We start from the raw sequence: 23,439 nt of genomic DNA, 5'->3' as shown, positions 1-23,439 counted from the left end.
TGTTTTAAGCCACTAAGTTCTGGAATAATTATCTTATATGTAGCAACATATAATTAATACATTCATTATATGGTACGTTAAAAAGAGGTGCAAAAAAAATGTAGAGTAAGATAAAGGTGGGAGTGGATGAGTCAGAATTTTAAAAAGGAATGTTACAAAGACTTGCACATGAATGTTTATAGCAGCATTATTCATAACAGTCAAAAAGCAGAAACCCAAATATCAATCAATTGGTGAATGGATAAACAAAATGTAACATGTCTAGCCATTGGAATATTATTCAGCCACAAAAAGATATGAAGTACTGTAAAGACAACATAAAATTTTCCCCCTAGGATTCCAACAAAAAAAAAGAAATGAAGTACTGATATATGCTACAACGTAGATGAACCTCAAACATACTATGCTAAATAAATGAAGCCAAAAGATCAGATATTGTATGATTCTATTATATGAAAAGTTCAGAAAAGAAAATCTCTACAGTAGAAAGTAGTTTAGTGGTGGCCTGAAGGTGGTGGCGAGAACAGGATTAGCTGTAACTGGCAAGAGGAATCTTATTGGGGTGATGAAATTGTTCTAAAACTGGACTGTGGTGGTGGTTGCTCAACTCGGCAAGTGTATTAAAAATCGTTGCATTGTACACTTAAAACAGGTGAATTTATGATATGTAAATTATACCTCAAAGAAGTTATTTTTAAAAATTGAGGGTATTAACACAGGCATAGCTGAGAATATGATATATGAGTAAAGACTTTAAAGAGAAAGGGTTTAGGCATGCGAATATTTAGGGGAAATGTGCAGACAACAGGAAAGCTATAAACAAAGCACCCGGGGCAGGAGCACACCCAGTGTGTCCGCAGTATGGCAAAGGTGCCAGTGGCTGGAGCCGAATATTTTTAGACAGGAAGGTAGAAGATGAAGTGAGAGAAGTAATAAGGGATGGAAGACAGTGGTGATGGCAATGGCGTAGAGCATTTTGTGCCACTGGAAGGACTTTGGCTCTTACCATGAGAGAAAAAGAGAAGTATATGAAAGTTCTAGGCTGATGAGTGATATGATCTGACTTGTATTTGAAAACGATCATACAATATAAAGAAACTATAAAAAGACATTATAAAAGGCTCCATATAAATGCGCTACCTCCAGAATTACCTCTCTTATCTGATTGGGATACTGAAGAAGTTCTACACTGAAAAGAAAGGGAAACTTGTGTATCCAAATGTGGCCTGTGAGCCAACTGCATCAGAAACTCAAAGGGGGCTTATTTTACATGCAGGTCCTCAGGCTCCGCCCTGACTTTTGAATATCTAGGGCTGGAGATGTGAGACTCCAAATTTTATGAACGTCCCAGGTGATACCTTTGAGAAACATAATGAGCCAAAAAAACATTAGGGCCCCTTCGAATTCTAAATTATAAGAAAGTATATAGGCAACCTGAACATGTTTACCTAAGGAAATGACTAAGGTTTATTATAAATGGAAATCTGAATTTATTTTATTTTATTTTATTTTATTACAGATAAAATGGGGGTGGGGGGCATGGTTTCCTCATTCTCAAAAAACCTTACCCAGTTGTTTTTTTTCCCAGCATAAATTTCCATGTTCTCTCCATACTGCGGCTCTTCCAGTAATGTCTGGTATTCAAACATGAGACGAGAGCTCTCACGGAGGCGGCTGCACTGAAACTGGTGATACTGTTGCACAAGTTCCTTTACCACAAGTAAGAGACATTCAGGATTTGAAGGATTCCAGGAGGCAAGGTTCTGTAGAAGCCATAAATAAAATACTAGTTAAAAATGAATTTTCATACAAATCCAACATCACACTAGCAAATCAATATAGAGAAAAAGACAGATGAAAATCTAAGAGGAACAGACTACTCTTAATTAGCGATCAACTCAGAGCTGAAGTGTAAAGACTTGGAGCTTGGTGATTTCTCCTGCGTTCTAAAAATCCTCGTAGCAAATCAAGAGGAATTCCATCATAAGTAGGTAGAAACAGTAAAGTGTAAAGCAGGGTAGTAATAAAACAAGAAACCTAAATATCCTAGAAGACCATAATTTTAGCTCTGGAAGACTTAATTAGTTTCCTATTCTTTTATAATTCTAATTTTTTTCAATTTGCACCTAAATTCAGCTTTATATGCTAACGTCATCAACTCAGATCCACAGACCATCTGCATCTGTAACACCAGATATAAATAAATGCTCTGTAAACACTAGAGCCCCACAGAAATATAAGTATAATCATGACGGTTCAGCCTGAAAAAGATAGGAATGTAGTAAAGATGAGAGAAAATACAATTAGGAAATGCAAGCTTCAGAAAAAAGAAGAAAATGGCTCTAAGACCTTACGACCAGGAAAGGCACTGAGAATGAGGGAAGATCTCATAAGTACACAGTAGTCATTAAGCTCACATTCATTTATTCATTCATTTAACAAATATTCACCAAAGTCCTACTGTGCATAAGCCACTGTTCTTGGCAGTGATGAGAACGAGCCAAGCCCTTGCTCTCAAGGAGCTTATATTTTAGAGGGCCAAAATAAACAATAAACAAACCATTCAATATATCGGATGATGATAAATGTTACTCAGAAAAATATAGCATGCATCCCAGAAATCTAGCGAAGTAAGTGCTTCAAGGAGAAAGAAGTGATCAGCTGTGTCAAATGGTGTTTGATAAGTAAGATAAGGCCTGGGAATTGACTGCTGGGTCTAGCAACATGCAGGTCAATCATGTCCTCAACAAGTGTTATCTTGAAGAAATAAAGCTTGATTGTTGTTGAGTGTTTAAGAGAAAATGGTTAAAAATGGCAGGCAGCTATACAGACAATTCGATGCGGTAACTAGAGGAGAATGTGGGGTCAAGGGAAAGTTTTGCTCAGATATTTGTGGCCTAATGGAATGTCAGTATAGAGAGGGTGTAAACATGATGATGAGGTTGGGAGGTCAGAATACCAGGAGAGAAAATAATGAATAGGTAGCTAGGAATGGGATCTCATAAAAGGTTGGCCTTAGAAATGAGCACAGAGAGCCCATCCAAAGGAACAGGAGGAAAGGTCAACTAAATGAGTGTAAATGCTGGCAGGCTGTTCCATGTGGTGACAGGAGCTGTTTCATGTAGTGACAGGAGCTTGTGGTGGTTCCTTCCAGAGAACTTATATTTAGTCCTTGAAATAGGAAGGAAGGTCATAAGCTGAGAGTGAGAATGAAGGAGCAGACATTGGAGGTTTGAGAAGAAAGTGTGAAATAGTCATTTAGAGAGTCATTTAGAAAAATATATGGACTGAGGAAATGAAGAAGAAATTCTATATAGCACTAAAAGCTCCACCGAGGTTAAAGGTATGATTTTTTTTTTTTTAGCAAGACCTATTAGCATAAATTCCACTGCCTGGGTGCAATGTGGAGTAGGAGGAATTGGGATTTAACAAAAGTTGAGATTTTGCCAGCCAAGTACAGTAAATAGAAATAGGGGTCAAAAGATCTTAGAGGGTTTGCAAAATAATGCTTTTAATTATGGACCATGCACTTTAAGCCAGGAAAAAAGCCAAATAAGTTCATAAGAGAAGTGAGAGTTGAAAGGTGGTAAGACCAACGGCTCCGGTGAGGTAGAGAAACTGCTGGGAGTTGAGATAGATACTAAAAAGAATGAATTGGAAAGACAGGAGGCGTGGTCAGAGAATGGGATGTTTGCAGCTGAGGTGATGGAAGGGATTGGTAACTGGTATTGACAAGGTCTGGCTAAGAGTATGCCTGGTTGAGGTACAGTGGAGAACGAGATCGCTGAAGGAAAGGAAGTCAGGAACTGAGAGGCCAGCATATTGAAAGGATCATTTATCTGAATATTAAATCACCTAGAATCATGACAAGAGCAATAATGCAGAAGAGTAACAAAGAGCCATGTGCTTCAATGAATGTCTCTATAGACAACAGCAAGAAGGAGGGAGTGCTGAGTCTTACCACTCCAATGGCATGAGTTTCAAAGCTGAGGATGGGGGGTTAGGACAAAGGGAATGGCAATTTCCTTGGCAAAAGCATGGAAGAGCAAGGAGAACACCTACCACACTTCCATGTATTATGATATTTTATAGATGAGGAAACTGAGGCAAAAATTAGTTCAATATTTTGTTCAAGGTCATAGAGCTATTAAACAATAAAGCTGGGTTTCTGACAAGCAATTTGGCTCCAAGCCCCTCTTTAAGCACTACACCAGACATTCTCACACATTTTGCTCTCAAAAACCTTTTACATTCTTAAAAAGTACTGAAGACCCCAAAAAGCTTCTGTATGTATGAATTATATGGATTACATGTATTATATTAAAAATGAAATCTGAGATATTTTTTAAATACTATTAATTCATTTTAAAGTAACAAATCTACTACATTTTAATATAAAAACATTTTTAATAAAATAACTATATTTTCTGAAAGAACAGCGAGAAGCATGGCATTGTTTTACATTCTTGCAAATCTCTATAATGTCCGGTTTTAAAAAAAGAGCTGAATTCTCCTATCTGCTTGTATATTCAATGCCACAATATGCTGTTTTGGCTGAAGTATGAAGAAAATCCAGCCTCACTCAAATATGTACTCTGCAAAGAGAGGAGTATTTTAACAGCATTTTCAAATAATTTTGGATATTCTTCTTCGATAATATACCAAAACTCAACAAGTGATAGTTTCTTAAAGGTTAGCTGCAATGCAGAATCTGAAACTATATTAATAAACATTTCATACTCTTACATTAAATTCCATTTATCTGCCCTGTACTTTAAATGGATCTTTTACTCATGTATGGTTTTGTACCATCATACACTGATCATTTAGAAAATAGATTCACTGAGTTATGAAGGTCTTCTAGATTTTGACACCTTCATATAATATCGAAAAATCACATTTATTACTATTATGACCAATCTAATCAGAAAAGTCTTCTATCAAAGAAATCAAACAAAAGTTAAAGAAATGCATCTTTTAAAAGTATAGTAATTACTTTGCTCTACTGAGTGTGTGGATTTAAAGGGACTAATGAGAATGGAGAAATCATTAAGTGTTATTTATAGGAAAGATAAATCTTAAGGGATGTTCAAATAGAGATTTGATGAACAGAGAAAAAAGTAAGAGATTGAACATCATACAGTGATTGAAAGGGACCACTTGCTATGAAGCGATTTGATAAGAAGAGTACTGTCCTGTCCTGTCTTCACTGGCAAACCTCTTGACCTCATCTACCTGAAAATTCCTTTTGAACTACTCAAAACTACATTCAAAGTATCAATCGGATAATAACAACATGGTATAGAACTTAAAATGATCATTATATAGCTTGCTATGCATTTCCTTTAGAAATCAGTCAAACATTCATAAATAGGAAAAATACACAATATCCCATTTCTTAGTCAAGTACTCCGTTTAAGTCCTTGTTCCAGGAAAAAAATAAAAACCTTTAGTTGCTTCATTAAAAAAAAAACAACAACGGCTTTTTAATTCTGTCATTTCTCTTCAGCTGTTTGCAAGTTATAAGCCTATTATCAACATACACACACACACCGCACCCCCCCAAAAATTACAAAAGCATATAAGCCGGCAAACGTCTCTTACCAATTTGAATTCATTTCAATTGATTCAACCTAATTATTAAATGCATAGTAAAGACAGGCCAATCAGTCCCTTTCCATTAAAATATGATCCCAATATATGGAAATGCATTTAACCTCTTTGGTCATTAAATGCACACTTCCCCAGGAAATGACTTAGCTGAAAAACATCTCCATCAAGGGAGGTACAGATATGCTCAATAAGATAAAAATTCCTCTACTATTGCTACATGACCACTTTTACTTATTAGGTAATTTGTGGTTTAAACCACTTTGCCTAGCAGGGGAGAACAGAAGATATACAAGATTTTGGTCGCCTCCTAAGACTACAATATATTTAAAAAACAAGTCTAGCAATGCAGGACATTAGTGCTTTCCCCTCCTCTTGAGTAGGAGATAGAGAAAAATGGCCGAAGCTTCTTCAGGCAAAGGAGTGTAAAGCATAAATTAACAGGCCTCTTTATGAAAAATGAAGATTTCTCTATTCACAAATCTCTTACTATTCTCAATAAATGAAAGAAGAAATCGGAAATGAGGATGGCCAGAAAAAGTAGCCATAAAAAAGAGACTTCAAAAATGAGTAATGAAAAATGAATTAAGAGACAGTGATAAAATACAATAAAAGAAAACAGACAAAAGCAAAAGAGTTAACTACAATTAGAAACTTTATTCATTCTCACTAAACACCTATGAAGCGATTCACGTAGGGTATTATGCCAGTCCTTTTTAAAGACCAGTTAACTAGAGAGGCTGAATAACTGCTGATACTCAGGTGTAGAAAGTAACTGACAGTGTAGTATGTAAATCTGCCAACCCTTCTTGTTTCTTTGAAAAGTAATATATGTACATGGTAAAAGAAATTTTTTCCAATAACATAAAAGAATATAAAGAGCAAAACTAAGTCCTCCTCTCAACCTATACTCTCAGATCTCCCCACCCCACAAGAAGACTACTCACTCCCATGATTCAACTAACCCCCTTGCATCGGGGCTTGGTTTGAACTCATTAGCCTGACATTTACTCCAAGACAAGGTCTCAGCCCCACAAACTGCTTCTTGCTTCCATTGAACTCACTGCTTTGGCTAGGCTCTCACTCGGCATTCCCCACAAGAGAGGAAAACTGGGCAATAATTATGAGAAACGAAGTTTATATCTTAGGTTAGCCGAGTTCTTTTTTTAAGCAAATAGCTAATGCTGGTGAGGATGTAGTTTAATGGACACTTGTACACATGAGAGTGAAAACTGATACAAGCAGTTTATTTTTATTTGTTTCATGAATCTTAAAAATGTTCATTCTCAATAATCCTAGAAATTCTATTTCTGAAAATCTATCAGAGAAAACAACAAAAATAAGGGGGAAAAAAGCTTCATAGACAAAAAAATATAGAGTCATTTATAATATCATGAAACTGCAAATAACCTAAATACCTGATAAGAAATAGGTGAAAAACTGTTATACTCATTCAAAGGAATAATATGCAACTACTATGTTTACAAATACCATATGAGAGCACAGAAAATGATTTTGTTAAAATATTAAATGAAGACAGATATAAAACTATATATACATAATGATCATAACTTTGATTATCTCCATCCTCTCCTAACCCTCCACAACAAAACCATCTATGCACAGAAATTGCTAGAAGAAATATTAAAAACTGATGTCTATTGTTAGCAGCTATTTAGAAGATTTTTTCCCTTCGATATTTTCTGTATTTTCCAAATTTTCTGAGTATATGTTTATATACATGCATATATATGTGCACATATATAACACATGCACATACTTTCATAATAGAAAATATAAATTTTAAATACAGAATAGCATTTTTCAAATATTTTATTTCAAACTGTTTTTAAATTTCAAAGTTTAAGTAATTCTACTTGTTTACATATTTTATGAAGTCAGATTTCAACTGTGTCCTCTAATCAACAAAAAGCCAATTCCATAGCCTTCTAGAGAACAAATCTTGCATCACTTAACCCTAAATAAATACACTTCAAGTAACCTTGAACTTACTCTCTTAAATTCTAAGCCTCACAGAATATTTCCAGAAAGCTAATGCAATATGCTATAATGTAATGGTCACAGCTGTAGGAATTTATTATGCTTTTCTCAACCAAAACTCTTTTGTGTTACATTCCTCTGAATGAAGTCTTAGGAAATGACCAATGACATTTTACATTTCCAACAGAACTGTAAAATGGACAGCATGAATTTTTAAAATGTCACTTCATCTGAAGAACACAAAAGATAGCGAGATTCAACTATTAAGAAGAAAATAGGGTACGTGAAAGAAGAGAACATTATAGTTGTATTCTGCTTCACTACAATTTGTAGGGCAATCATAGAAATAAATTTTGGTAAGGCAAAAACTTAAATAAGGTCATTTAGTAATACTCAGTGGCTTTTATTTTCAAACATTCTAATAATTCTCTTCATTCTCAGAAGTAGAGCCTATTGAGTCTGAGATTTAAGATTGTTGCCATGATGTTTGAAGTTGTTGTTAATTACAATCTGAAAATTCAGTGGATTCTGGGAAGCACAGAAGCTAATTCAAAGAGATGCAAATCTCTGACAGCCAAATGAATAGCTAAGGAGACAAACAACATAAGGCCATTTCTAGGATTAATATGAGCTAGTAAAGTTATTCCTATGTGTAAAGTTATTCTTATACGTACAGATAAGTTAAATCCTCACACCTACTTAGAAACTATGTCTGACAAATAAATTGAATGTATTCTCATGAAATGTGGCCTGTGTTCAGTGGCTACTGCTGGAGCCAGAAATAATCTGAGTAGAAGGCACTCCAGACTTCATAAACCCTGCTTTAACAACATCTCTGTCATTCTGTTTTTGGTTTTGGTTTGGTTTGGTTTAGTTTTTTATTTTAATTTTGTTGAAGTTTTACCTAAGACGTCATTTGGAAAAACAAAAAAATGGGGGCGAGGGGGAATGGATCTAATCTAATAGTGAATATTTGTGACTATCTTCACCTTGATATCAAAAGCCCTGCTAACAGGAATTCAGAATCATAAAATGGCCTGAAGGATCTTCAAGAGGATATACTGAAATTTTCTCTAGTTTTTAAGACATTAGCCCCAAGTCACCAAATTAGTCTACAAATACATAGCTCGTACTTGGAGTAGAGAGATTTGTCTCCTTAAATCATACAAATCTTATCATTAAGCAAAATGGAATTGGCATCTTCTCAAAAAATCTAGTCTATTTGGGGCCAGCCATGAAAGCATCTATGGTTCTGCCCCAGCTCTCTCTCTAGAGCTCTCCAAGGTTCTGACCTGCCTCTCACCCAACAGCCAATTTCCCTGTATCTTTTATTTAACTTTTTGTGACCTAATATCTTTCTAAATGGTTTATTATTATTATTATTATTATTGCCTTGTAGGATAAAATACAGCAGTCCATTCTCTGGCTTATAATCAATAAAATATTCTGGCTACCAATGGTAATGTGATCCTGATTCTATGTCAATACAGAACATGACAATTACACATCCTAGAGAAGGACAAAGGTAATGTCTTGGGCAAAATACACAAACACCTTAGCAGCTAAGAAAAAAAAAAAAAGATCCCTTTTCCATGTGATTTTGTGATAGAACTGACAGACTCATAATAGAGAAAAAGCAAAATAGGGAAATCTTACATCTGAACTTTTTGAAATGCCACTCAGTAGGCAGCCTCGCCCACAAGTGCTAGGTAAGTAAAACTTCCAATTAACAGAGAAGTTCTGGGGAATCTTCAGACAACTACTAGAGATGACTTACTGGTACATCACACCAGAATTTATCATCCCAATTTTGTGCTAGGATGTCAGAATCATTGGAATTGGTATACTTTACTTATTTGGTTTCTTCCATAGGCAAGCACGCTTTTAATCTAAAACACACAAAAGTATCTCAAAATTATACCTTTGGCCCCATTTTTAAAAATTAAAAAAACTGTAATATCCCTTCTTGCTCATCGGAAGTTGCTGTAAGATTACCTTTCAGCTCCTCTTAAAAGGTAACCAGCACACAACCCCATTGTCATGTTGAATGTCACTTCAAATAGGTCTCGAGGATTACAGAGTACATGTCTAAATTCTGTTTCTTTCTTTAGAATCAGGGGTAAATAGATAGGTGGAAACAGGGTAGAAGGGGGCAGAGGAAGGAAGGAATCTCTAACCATCTCTCTTTGCCCAGCCTTCCTTGTTTATCAAAGAGGAAAAAAGTAGACGGCAGATTCTCTTCTATCTTGGAAACCTCCTCAAGTGGAACAAGTCTGAGAAGAAAGGAAAGAGTATCCTCCACAGAACCATAATGAGTCTTCTCTTAACAATATAACCACTTGGAGAACAGAAAAGGTATCTTTTCCACATGTATAAAAAGAATTAAGACTGGGAACACTAACATCACTGAATGTAAGCATGAATATAGAAGAAATAGAGTGAATTTAGCTATTATTCAGTAATAGTATTCGACTCTTTGAAGAGTGTTGGATTGAATAATAACTAAATCCACGCTATTTCTTCTATACAATGTTCTCTTTATCCAAACAACTTTAAGTTGCTATCTTTTAAATAAAAATCAAATTTATTTGAGGCTAAAATGTTCACATCTTATATGTATTATTTCTCAGAAAAGAATGAATAAATAATATTATTATTAACTTTAATTTTGGATAAAATGCCAGTATAGACTAAAATTTGATTAATAAACCGTAAACATTAAAAAAATCATTCTGTGTATCCAACAAAGTGTTTTTTAAAAATTGAAACAAACACTTTAAGCTAAACATGCACCAAATTCACCAAGACCCCAACAATTACTCTCCCCCCACAAAAAAATAACTCTTTTGTGGCCCAAGATTAGCTATGGCTCCAAAATGATTGTTGCTATTTACCTGAGTCACTGATGCCACACACCTTCTCAATCAATGCAACTCAGACTCTGAGAATAAAAGGCAACATGGCAATGACAGAAAAGAAATTAGCAAATATGATTTCTAACTTAATTCAAATTGTTTTTCCTGGGGATGTATTTAAATTGTCCAGGTTGCTCGAATATTATCCAGGGATGTGGTTTTGAAGGAGACAGCTTGTTACTGGTTTTCCTGGCTGTACTACAAGAAACAACAGTGTGAGCTTATTTTAAGTTAATGTGTGCTTCTGTGTTTCTTTACAAGAAATTAACTGCAATCATTTAGTTAAAGCAAACACTTTGTTCAGAGTTTCACTTTTCACTAGAAAATGTCTTCGGGAGTTTTTTAAACTTAAGAATCCCACCACAGATGTTGAGCTTGGGGCAAATTATTTAAATGACAATGAAAGACAGTTTGAGTTTAGTGATGATCCTTTGCTGGCCCTGAATGTTTTATAGCCATAGGTGAGTCACAACATCATAGGAGTCCTATCCATTCTCCCATATCAAGACAAATCTTTTCCTGCCTCAATCAGGACCAAACTTTAGGGTAGATTCTCATTTTCTTCCAACTATGATAATCACAAAGAGATCCACAGGAATGAACAGTATGGAACAAGACAGAGAATAAACAGCTTCAACCACGTTGTTATTTTTAACTAGAGAAACACCTGGTTTCTGAACCTTACCCTAGATGATTTCCTTAACTGGACTTCACCCCTGGGCTACAATGATTTATACTGTACAACAGCTTCTCCTCACCTTAGCTGAGCTCCCTGCACTTAATTCCAGACCTGCAGTGTTTGCCGGACCTTTTCAGCAAAAATCCTAGTCAGGGGCCTTCCTAGCCAGTGGTCTGAAAGCCACTAATGTCCTAGTAACAGAATTTGTGTGTAAATGATTAGGGGACACTCTGACTGAAAAGGAGGCGGCCCTAAGCTCCTGCTGTTATACCAGCCACATGCAGCTCTAAAAGCAAGAAAGAAAAAGCAACGCAAAGCGGACCATCAACTAAAGAAAAGGACGTCCACAAAATACAACACACAGGTAGTTAAGAACTGTCAGCATCTCTGTCCTTCCCTCTAAAAACTCTACCTCTGAGCCCTAGGTCCATATAATACCTTCAGCCTAAACCCATATTTAGTAAATATCTATTGTCTGATGTCCGCTTCCCTCCTTCTGGTAACACAAACCCAAATTTCCTCTGGAGAACCTTCCCGCCCCCCATTATCAGGCGCAGGCTTTGAGTAATAACCTCTCTGTCAATCTTCTTAGATCCTGAATGCCAAACTGCATCAATATTGTCTATGCACCTAACATCACCAATTGACTGAACGATCTATGGGCACATACCCAATCAAACCCAGTAAAATAAATGAAGACATCGGTTGGAACTTCTGAGAAATAAAAGTGTTCCTTCTTTCTAAGGTAGGATAAAATATAGTCTGAACTAGAGTAACAATTTTATATTCACAAGGAAAGGGACTTGAGCTGCTGGGTAGATGTGGAGTCTACGAATAAAGTCAACACAGTGGAAGGCAGAGCAGAGAAGAAAAGAAATAGAAATTAGATTCTTAAATGACATTATTTCAGCCACTGGACCAAGCTTTATCTGAGGCCCTTTTAAGTTCTATAAGCCAATGAATTCCCTTTATTGTTTAAGCCAGTTCAAATCAGGTTTCCTGTCACTTAAAAATAGAAAGAGAAGGAGAGGAGGAAGAAGAAATAATAAAAGAGTGCTGATATATCACAACACCATATCATGATTTTACCTCCTCTAAGAGAAGGAATAGAGGGAGACGGTCATGAATTCTTATCACGCCATATAACTATTCAAGAGTCCTTTAATCCAAAGTATAAATTCGGTGTGGGCCCTTATGTTTTCTGCCAGAGAAGAAAGTTAAGTAGCTTCTTATATTATCTGCAGGAAAATCTACATAGAGGATTAATCTATTCCTACTAACTCAACAATGATCACAATCATTTCTCTTAAGGAAAAAAATAAGAGGAAGGAAGGAATGGATAAAGGAAGGAAAGAAGGAAGGAAGACTCTACCTTTGTATATAAAAACTCATTTAATGAACTTAAGTTAAAGTGGATCTGAAATAGGTATCCTAGATGTTCCCCATCCCAGAGCTTTTTAAACACCAGTAAGGTATTTGATTCAATGGGTAATAAAGGGAGACTTCTGAAAAAGCCAGTCATTCTGTTGAAGAATATAAAGAAGAAAAGTGAACAATGCTCCCAGACCAGAAAAGGATATTTGATTACTGACATGTGTCTTGGAGCTATATACAACAAGCAGCAGCCCAGCCTTCATCAGCACTGTGCTTAGAAAGGAGGTCTTCATGGTCCTGTAAACAGGAGATATTTTTACCTTTCCTCCGCCCGACTGAAACACAATCAGCACGTACAAATTGTACTGCGGCGTCTTATGAATGTTGGCTCCATACCAAACTTGAAATGAGTGCCTTTGACCAATAAACCTTTATATCTTTTGCACACATTCTCCAAAGAGACTGAAAACTGGGCCCCCACAAATCAGCCAGCGCCACTGCCTTCAAACCATTTGTGAACTTAACAATACAAAGTGATTACTCAGTTTCATCGATTTTCACTTCCTTAAACTCATCAGCCCTGAAAGCCATTTCTCACCAGTTCTCTCAAAACTGTGGTGCTCCTCACACTTAACTAAAGAAAAGTAGCTGTGTCAAACCGTACAGGCCAAACAGGCCTCCCTGTGTCTCGGTTAGGAAAAATAATCATGACACATACCCCTCTAACGAAAAGCCTCGAGAACCTTAATAAAGCCTTCAAATCCTGAGCGACCCATTTCTATTGCCTTCAACTCACTACCATCAAACAGAATGGGATTCTTCCTAACAATAAACACCACTTTTTTAAAAAATCCCTTAATAGAAGCCTGTCAATACACCATTTTCACTGACCAAAGAAGTCTGATATCTTCCAGCAAGTATATGAAACCTTTTCTACCTCCAGCTATAATTCCCATCTTAGCTATCATCAGCGTAACTGTGAAACCATCTTTAAAAGACAGGTTCTCAGATCCTATCTTCTGAGGCACTGATTCAGTAGGCCTGGAGTGGTAATTACTCCTTGGTCTTAGAGAATCTGTTTTGTGATTTTTGTAGTCATGTTCAGGCATTTTTATAGTAAAGTGGAAACCCAGAAAATTTCATCTTTCTGATGTATTTTCTCATTGTGATTAAAGGCCAAAATAATTTCACATAAACACATTACGTATTCACACAAGATCTACTGTCTAAATGATGGCTAAACACTCCATCCACTAGAGCTTTCCATTAGAGTTGTCCCACACATTTCCCAGGAAGTACTGATCTACTTCTAACAACAATTAACACCTGGAATCCAGAACTACACATACCCAGAAAAAAAATCTTCAGTGATGAAGAGCCAACAACATACTTGCTAATTCCTATTTCTCCTACAGTCGTGGATTCTAATAAACTTGATCTCCTCATCAGCCTAGATCTATAATATCTTTCCCCTGGGATTCCATTATCCTTAATTTAATGTCACTTATGCCCCAGAAAAAAAGTACCAACTAATTTACTACATGGTGTGATTATTCTTAAATTGGATGTATTTATTTGAGGTTAAGTTTAAATCATCATTTTTTCTCTCAAATGTTTTTGTGATGGTTCCATCAATATTAAGGAATTATGGAGGGGTTGCAAATTGGCAGCCTTGGCCTGCAGTCATGCTTTCTTTGGCCCACAAAAAAAATTTTTATTAGAAAATCTTCAGACAAAGCATACACACTTCAGTAGGTCACAATCCTCACCGATTATAACTGTTTTATACCTGTCTTGTTCACTTATTTGTATTAGTTGGCTGGCTCCTTTAGGCATCTGAGTTTGCAACACCTGAATTAAGATTTAGGGTCATTTCCTACAAATATGTTTTCATTCCTTCTATGTTTCCTTATTTTATGGTAGATATGCAAGGTTTTTATTGTTTGATGTCACTTAAGCAACCTGCAGCAAAACAAATGGCTATAGTTTCTCAGTCACTGAAAATTAAAGATAAAAATAAAATTCTCCTATTCAACCCACCCATCAATGTTCATAAAGAATGACCGTCTGAGTGATAGTTACTTTATATTACCATCCCTCTATTAACTATAAACTATCTGAAAATAAGGAGAGTGTCTTATTCATTTTTGTGCAAGGGATGTGTTAGACATTATGGACTATTCGAAGTAGGCACTCAAATTATTATCAAGTGAATGATTACTACTATTCAATTCGTTATATACTAAATATATTAAAGGATCCAAATTTTTTCCAGGGTCAAAAGAAATACTTGCCAGTGGGAGTGAAGCTAATCTGTGGTTATGAGCAGAAGTAGACAAAAGAAAACTGAACAGCAATTCTAAAAATATAATATTGCAATGTGACTAATTATAGTCATCAATCATTAAAAGTTTGAACAGTCTGAAAAATATTATCTTAAAAGCATTTTAAGATATAATTTCTTTCCAAAGGCTAATAAAATAAGAATAAGAATTTTAAAAGAAAATAAGAATTTAAATAAGAATTTAAAATAAGAATTTAAAAAGAAAAAGTCATAAAAACAAAATCAAATTATCACAGCTCAATAGACAAGGTCTAAGGGATACAAAATAGCTTAAATCAGTTCCCAGTTCAAAAAAAAAAAAAATGAGATGTTGATCTTCCTGTTTTTCATAAACCTTATAATTGTGCTTCCAGAAAACTACCAAGCATCTGCCTCTATGTAGTTAATTCTTTTAATCTTGGAGCTCTCACAAGGAAATAGAGAGTATACTGTGCCAGGATCACTATCTTCTCCAGCCAAAATCATTATGCTTTGGAGCCAATTTCCTTGTGGTAAATTTTGATCAAATTCCTTCAATTTGCAGCTTGCTTAGTACTAGTAATGGCTGCACATGACAAGTCAGTATATATGTATATATGTTTAACAATACGTATTATAAATTTAACAGTAATATGTACACATATGCACACAGGTAAACACATATCTACGTATACAGACATACATATTTATCTCCATGCATATTGGTTCCTGTAAGTCTCTTTATCTGACTTTGTGAATATCACAGTCACAAAGCCAATTTGGGCTTTCTTAATCTAGTGATAACTCTCCGACAATTAACATTTCTTTGGAACTCTGCATTAATCAACTCTACTAAACAGCTACAATATAATGACAATCAAAGTTAATAACAATAATTCTGTAAAGTTGTACACATGAAATTTACATAATTTTATTAATCAATGTTACTCCAACAAATTTAATTTTCAAGAGAACAATAATTTTGATGTTATAAACAGCCCCTCAAAAGTTTCTGAATCATCAAAGATCAAATTATGTTCTACTTTTAGTATAAAGGGTATTTTATCAAAAATCAATTATTTAAAGAACCGGTAATCTATATATAGCTTATACATTAAATTTTTAGTAATCTGAATATTTGATTAATCAGTATACCTTATTTCCTAGTTGTTCTTGATAAAGTAAAATTTCTGTAATTTTTATATATGACTCCTTTCAATATGCACATATTACATATATTATAACAGGAATTGCAAATTAACTACAACACCATATTTTACAACTATGATATGTAATTCTGTAATCTTTTAAGTGACAAATTGTTGACTCTCTGTTGTCCTTGTTATGATTCTTAAAATAGTCCATATTCAATATAATTCACCTTTCCTGATGGATCAAGATCATTATTAAGAGAACATATTTTACTGCCATTTTTTTAAAACAGTGATATCATTAAGGGTTTTGAAGTGAACAGGGATACTTGTCCTTAAAATGAATGACTCCAGGATACTGTACTTTTATAATCCTTCTTTTGCTTTTGATAGCTCTTTTCTACTTACTATATACACATTTATCTCGTTTTTCAATAACCAGTGTTAGTGTACATTCTGATCTTCAATCACACATTATACAAAATTATCTAAATATAAATTAAAGATGCCTCTAAAACTCATATACAAAAATAAAGCATACAGTCCCTATGACAGCTATCACAAAATTCAGAACCTCTTTTTTGGGGGGAAGGGAATGTGGACGTTAGTTTGGTTTATGACTATGTACCAAGTGGTTGAAGGTGCATGAAATCTAGGACCTATATCTACCTACTAATTTATAGGAAATACAGAAGAACAAAGGAACATGTTAAACTATGCCATGAGGATATAATCAGCGAAATCCAGTCTCTGGTAATTTTAAAAGACAAATGGCCCTGCTTCAACCATCAACTGTAAATGGGGTGGGGTGGGGTGGAGAAAACTTTTAAGTTAAAAGAGACTTAAAAGACTTAACAATCAATGTGTAATTTGAACACTGACTGGTTATTTGATGATGCTAGGGAATTGTTTATTTTTTTAGACAAGATAATGGAATTGTTTATACTTTTAAAAACATTTTTTATCTTTTTTAGGAACATATCAAAACATTTACAGATAAAATGACATAATGTACAGGATTTGCATCAAAATAATATGTAAGGGGGTAAGTGGATGGGGATACAGATGAAACAAAATTGGGTGATACCCTCTGAGGATTCACTATACAATACTTTCTACTTTTGTATATGTTTGAAATTCTCCATAATACAAAGTATTTTAAAATGAGACTAGTTAGAAAGAATTTTGTGTGGCCTTGATATTTAAAAATGATTTGATTTCTAAAAATGATTTGATTTCTAAAACTCTAAAATGCTTTGATTTCTAAAAATGATTCAACTCTAAAAATGGCTAGTTACAAATTTACAGTCATGGAATCATGCTAAAAGTTAAAGAAGCCATATCATTAAACTAATCTTAATTTTTTAATCTCTCTAAAAGAGTTTCTCAATTACAAAACCTTCATTAATCCTTTATCATAAATGTTATAAGCATCTTATATTGCATTAGTTTCTTAGAAAACAAAAATTCTCATAATGCATGTTATAAAAAAAGTCTAGAGCACAATTTTAATAGTTATAAATATAAAAGTCCATAAAAGTACTAACCAGAAGTAAGGAATGGTTCCTAGGCACTCTTCAGGAAGTTAAAGTCATTAGGTTAATGGATAGTATTTCAATTATTTGTTTTTAGTCTTAAAAGTTTGAAAGTTACTGTTACAGTTTTTCTGATTCAGTAAAATATTATAAAGATTACCTATTTTCTTCACTATGAACTAGAAAAGATATATTTATAACATAAATCTATAGCTAATCCCAAAATTATTTCTACTCAATTCTATGCATATATCAATACAACATACAAGCTCAAATATTTGAAACAGTTATTTCATCTTTTCCTGATTCCAAAATGCTTTTAATTTAATGAGTGGATTTAGTGAATTTGGGTTTAGGAGTAGTACTTAGGTACGGGCTGAAAGTAAAACAAATGGTTAACTTATACTTTAAGATAATAAATTAGCTTTTTAATTAAATCAAGCTTCATTGGGACAAATTTTGTATTTTAAAAATAACTCCCACAAGGTGCTGACTGAGCTAGAGTTCGTGTTAGCCTTGCAAATATCTCCATATTTAAAAAATAAGAAATCCTTTTAAAAGTACCTTTAAACACACAAATTATATATAATTGCTTTATCAATCATTATTCTTACCAATTAATTTTTTCAAATCTCCAAAAGGACTCCTTTGATTTAAAAATGTGACTGATGATCTCTAGTAGACTATTTTAGATACTATAAGTAATTAGTTGCCCTTCTTTTAAAAAATCTGTCATAATCCAGACTTTGTACTTTTCAATCTGGCTTTTCCATAAATGTTCCTGAAATATATTCAAGAAACTGCATTAAATGTGTCAAATGTTTTTGCTTATAATAATATTGTGCTTCTATGGTATTTTCATAATTCCAACAACTTAAAAACATTTTTAAAATGTATACAAGGTCTACTGAGTCATTGTCAATTCAAGGCTACAAACCATTCTGTGGTTAAATGATTACATCAGACCAGTGTAAAGGTTGAGCTGGCACTTTACTTTGCAGGTTTAAACATCTTGGCTCTCCAAAGCTTGTGTGGGGGCTGCAGTTTGGCATAAAATTCTCAGCCGGATGCAGATAATTTCTCTGAAAAATGTTTTTAAATGGCTAAGGTTTTTTGCTTTTTAAAAATGTTGGAGAAAGCATATATCAGGACTAGGTTCAAAATTTATAAGGCTTTTTCCCTTTTTAATGTGCCCATCCCTATAGATGACTCAAGTACAGCTAAATAATCACCACCCTAAAGACTTTCAATAAGTACAAAGCCTCATTTCCATATGAGTTTAAATGTAAACTCAAAAATCTAAGTAAACTGCTTCAAATTATAAAGGGAAACTAGAGGACTTCTATGAAAACACAAACATTTGCTAAGCCCTCTGCAGTTATGATTTTAAGTCGTCCTTGGTCATTTTGGCTTCCACTCCAGTTTTATTTCCATTTGTCCATTCAAATGTTAGTTTTTTATTCCTCACAATAGCCTTGTGAGATAAGTACTAATATTAGCAGTTTCATCAATAAACAAATATAGAGATGTTAGATACCTTGGCTGGTAAAATCCACCTAGTAATCAAGAGATATGAGAGTATAATTCAGATCTATCTCATCCATACTCATTTTCAGCAGCTATAGTTTTCAGTCTTGGATATACACAAGAATTGGCTTTCTAAAATCATTCAGGGTTTGGGAGACGGGACCCAGGCTCAGTATATTTCCAGTTGTCCCCAGGGAAAAAAACAAAGCATCACACGAAGCAATGTAAGAAGAGTATAAAGAAGGATTGCAGACATGGTCAATATGAAGTAATCCACTTGCACAGGCAAGCTTTAATGCCATTATCTTTGTTCACCCTATAGGCACCCATTCCCCACTCCCAAATTGGAAAACACCAAGAGAAAGTCACTTAATTTTAATATTTGGCTAAGTGACACATATTGGGAACATAAATCCTAACACCCATCATAATGTATAAGATAATTCTAGTTAAAACACCCTCTGGATAATTTACAATTTTATACCCTCTTCCTGTTATCTCCCTTTATTCTATTTTATTGCTCTTCATTCCTTTCTGCATTTCTGATCTTCCAACAGAGATTTTTTTTCCTTCTCCCTGAAGAATTAGTAAAGGTTTAATTTTAAATGGTCATTGTTTTCTTTTATCACGTTAAATATATCATTAAACTGTCTTCTATCTATCTTCCACTGTTGTTATTAGAAGTCAGCTAACAGCCTAACAGTTGCTGTTTTGTTTTCTCTAGGTGTTTTTGAATTTTTCTCATTGTCTTTGGATATATTCAGTTATCTTTTTAAATACTGTATTGTAACATATAATAAATATATAGACAAATGTACAAAACAAAAACGTATAGCTCAATTAATAATCACAAAACCAACACCTGTGAAAGGGACAGAGCTCACGCACAAAGCTAAGCTAACCAGCACTTTCCATCCCCCAGGGAACAATGTTAATGGATATGATGGCACAAGTAAGGCTAACAAGTCTCAATTCTAGGACTTTTGTTGATGAGGATAGACTTCCTCTTCTTCTGGTGTTCTGATATTGGTCTGGAAGTATTAGGAGATACTATGAAAGGCCTGAGAACAATGCCAGCAGAGCAGAAGGCGAAGCAAAGCCCTGATGACATTGTTTAAGCCCTAAAACCAGTCATGACCAAGCTACCTTTACCCTTGGTCTTTTCTTTTATGTGAACCAATACATTCTTTTTTTACTTAAGCCAGTTTGGTTACATTTTCTCTTTGAATGCTACCAGGTTCTAATTGCTACAATTCATCGTGTGATTTTCCTTCCTGAAGTATTTCTCCTTCATCTGAATTTTGTCATTACCTTTCTTTTCTACCTTTTATCGCAGTTTCATACTGCCTAATATCATAACTTTTTGTAGTCAGAGTTTCTCTACTACTGAACCATGACCATGGAGCACACTGGCAGAAATGATCATGTATTGAAGACACCATGACTATATCAATCATTCATTTCACTATCCCTAACACCTAATACAAAGGCTTAAATATAGTACAGACTCAATATGTGTTTGTAGAAGAAATTAACACATAAGCAGATGAGAATAATATCAAAAAAGAAGAGAGATCAGGATATACACAAATGAGATCTTAAAATAATCAGAGGCTAGAATGATCCATGTGGTTTAGAGTTAGAGACATCACTATAAACTCATGTTTTGCTTAATATAGACACAAATGGTTATAAATACAAATATTTATAGACATGTATTTCCTTACTCTGTTAGCTGAGAGGACCTAAAAGCAATGGCACCACAGCAGAAGCAAACAGACTTGGTTTCTAATACTTTTCTCCAATAAAATAAAAACACCAAGGATTTCTTAGAGAAATAGCTGATTCTAGGACTGGAGTAGGGAATATACAGGATGAGCCTAAAGGATCTTACAGTGCCATAGAGAAAGCAAGTGCTCCAAAAAAGAAATAAAGCGGGGTGGGGGGGGGACCTCTAATCATGGGGGTATAGTAGTAAAGGGATATAGGTATCAACTGAACAGCTTCTAATGGCCAAAACTAGAACAATTTAAGCAACAAAATAAATAATGTAATATTGGATTGTAACCCAAAGAATAAAATAATATCTCTAAGTCCATACTTATGTTTATTTACTGAATTGAATAAATAAATAATGGGGGAGAACAGACAAATCTCCTATGCAGAAAAATTCTAAATAATTGATGTAGATACTCTGCTTTCAAAAAGGAAGAGTATAACTGCCCACTCCTTAAGTGTGGGCTGCACATAGTTGACTCCCTTTCAAAGAGGACAATATGGAAAGGGAGAGAAAATAGTAACTTTACAGTAGAGAAATCTGACAAGCACTCCCTCAAGCCAAGTAATCATGGTTAATATCAACAGTGATAAGTCATAGTGATAGTATGTACTTTTGATATGATGTGATGAAAATGGCACTTTACCTCTGAGATCTTCCTACTAAAAGCCCACAATCACAATCTAACCATGAGAAAAACATTAGACAAATTCCAATTGAGGGACATTTATAAAATACTTTACTGGTACTCCTCAAAACTCTCAAGGGCATCAGAAACAAAGAAAGTCTAAGAAACTGTCAATCTATAGGAGCCTAAGCAGACATGAGAACTAAATGTAGTTTAGTTTAGTTCTCACGTGGTATCTTGGATGGGACTCTGGTTTAAAAAAGAACATTAGGGAAAAACTAAAGAAATCTGAATAAAGTTTAGACTTCAGTTAATAATAATGTATCAATGTCAGTTCACTAATGGTCATGAATGTATCACAGTAATGTAAGATGTTAACAATAGGGGAAATGATAGTGGGTACACAGGAACTTTCTGTACCATCTTTACAATAATTCTGTAAATATGAAGTTAAAAGTTCTAAAATTAAATGTTTATGAAAAAATAAATAGCCCTTTGTCCTATGGCTCTGTATATCAAAAGCATGCAATAGTAAGCTAGTTGTAAGACTAGCCTTTGAAACAAGTGAATGTGAAATAATCGATTTAGAAATTCTGAGGGAATATGATCAACAACTGTGCATTTTTTTTAAATGTATAATAAAAATGTGATTCCTCTGAAAAACTAATGTACACACATGAAGGTTATAACTATTTCCAGAAGTGAGCTTAAACAGCAGGTAGATAAAATGTAAAGGAATCAAAAATTTCTGGAATCCTCAATACCATGGGGAAAAAAACATTTTCAAATCATAAACATCTCACAAAAGCTTCAATGTCTTTAGAAACTCATATTTAAAAAAAAAAAAAAAAAAAAAAAAAAGAGGGGGGGAAAAAGCCTAAGATTGCAGCAGTTTTTTAAAATCACAGCCTAAACTAGTAACGAACCATCTTTAGCTTGTATTCTAAACCCCTTATAATTTTGCCTCAATCTACCTCTATAACTGTATTTTCTACTATTTGCCAACGTAAACTCTGCTCCAAGAAAACTGCTTTGCTCGGTGCTTCCAATATGCCATTTGGTTTGTGATGAATCTCTGTAGCTTTGTCTCCCTGCCTACAGTGCCATCCCGGACTCTGTTCATACTATAAATTCTATCCCTGCTAAAAGATCCAGCTAAAAATCCTTTTTTCTCCATGCCTCAGATCGCCATTGGCTCAATAATCACTATTTCATCAGAACTCTTGTATCATTAATGTGGTACTTAGCACATTTATTCATTAAAAAGAAAACCTTAGTACCTATACCACAAATAATGATAAAAATACATTCTCATAATTTAAAAACCCAACTCTTTCAGGAGAGTGCTAGAGAGAATAAGAGGTAATAAAGAGAGGATGACAAAGAGAGATAACCAAACAAAGGCAAGAAATAATCTTCAAAATTGATCATTAAATAACTCCTCTGGATAAGCAAATTCTTGAGCTGAAATGCTTCATATTCAACACAAGTACCTAATTTTCCCAAAAGCATTTTTACAAATTCAGTCGAGTAAATCAAAACTGGCAACATCTGCTAAATGTTATATTTGCCATTGGGTTTCAAAAAATAACTTGAGTTGCCTTTTTTTATTTGTCTTATGAAAGTGAACATTTTAAGTGTACCTTGTTTGTACTTTCAAGATGTTCTGTTTTTCTACAACTGTGCTTTTAAAGCCTTGTTTATAACACATGCCTTCAAATTTGTATGTGTATATTACATATGTGTATATATTAATAGTTCTCTCCTTAATCCACAATTAATTATAATAGCAACACCTTTGGAAAACTAGATGAAATCATAAGTCATGATTTTTAAACCAGGGCCCTTCCACTGTCTCCCCTTAGGAAGTGCATTTTACAAAGAATAACAATAACATTCTTTCTACTTCATAAAATGTTTCTATGGCTGATGAGTAAAAA

At 34.2% G+C, this 23,439-nt stretch overlaps 1 protein-coding gene across 4 annotated transcripts in view; it reads right to left on the bottom strand.

Moving 5' to 3' along the window:
• The window catches only part of BABAM2 (BRISC and BRCA1 A complex member 2), a 362,799-nt gene that overhangs the window by 252,452 nt on the left and 86,908 nt on the right, over positions 1–23,439 (bottom strand). For all 4 annotated transcript variants that reach the window (XM_011370731.2, XM_023536945.1, XM_011370732.1 and 1 more), the window contains one exon: positions 1,569–1,763. In XM_011370731.2, coding sequence (XP_011369033.1) covers positions 1,569–1,763 — 195 coding nt within the window. The remainder of the gene's footprint in view (positions 1–1,568; positions 1,764–23,439) is intronic.

The sequence above is a fragment of the Pteropus vampyrus genome, unplaced genomic scaffold, assembly GCF_000151845.1.
Source record: "Pteropus vampyrus isolate Shadow unplaced genomic scaffold, Pvam_2.0 Scaffold173, whole genome shotgun sequence".
In the NCBI taxonomy this organism is placed as follows: Eukaryota; Metazoa; Chordata; class Mammalia; order Chiroptera; family Pteropodidae; genus Pteropus; species Pteropus vampyrus.
This window is presented reverse-complemented; position numbering and strand designations above follow the sequence as displayed.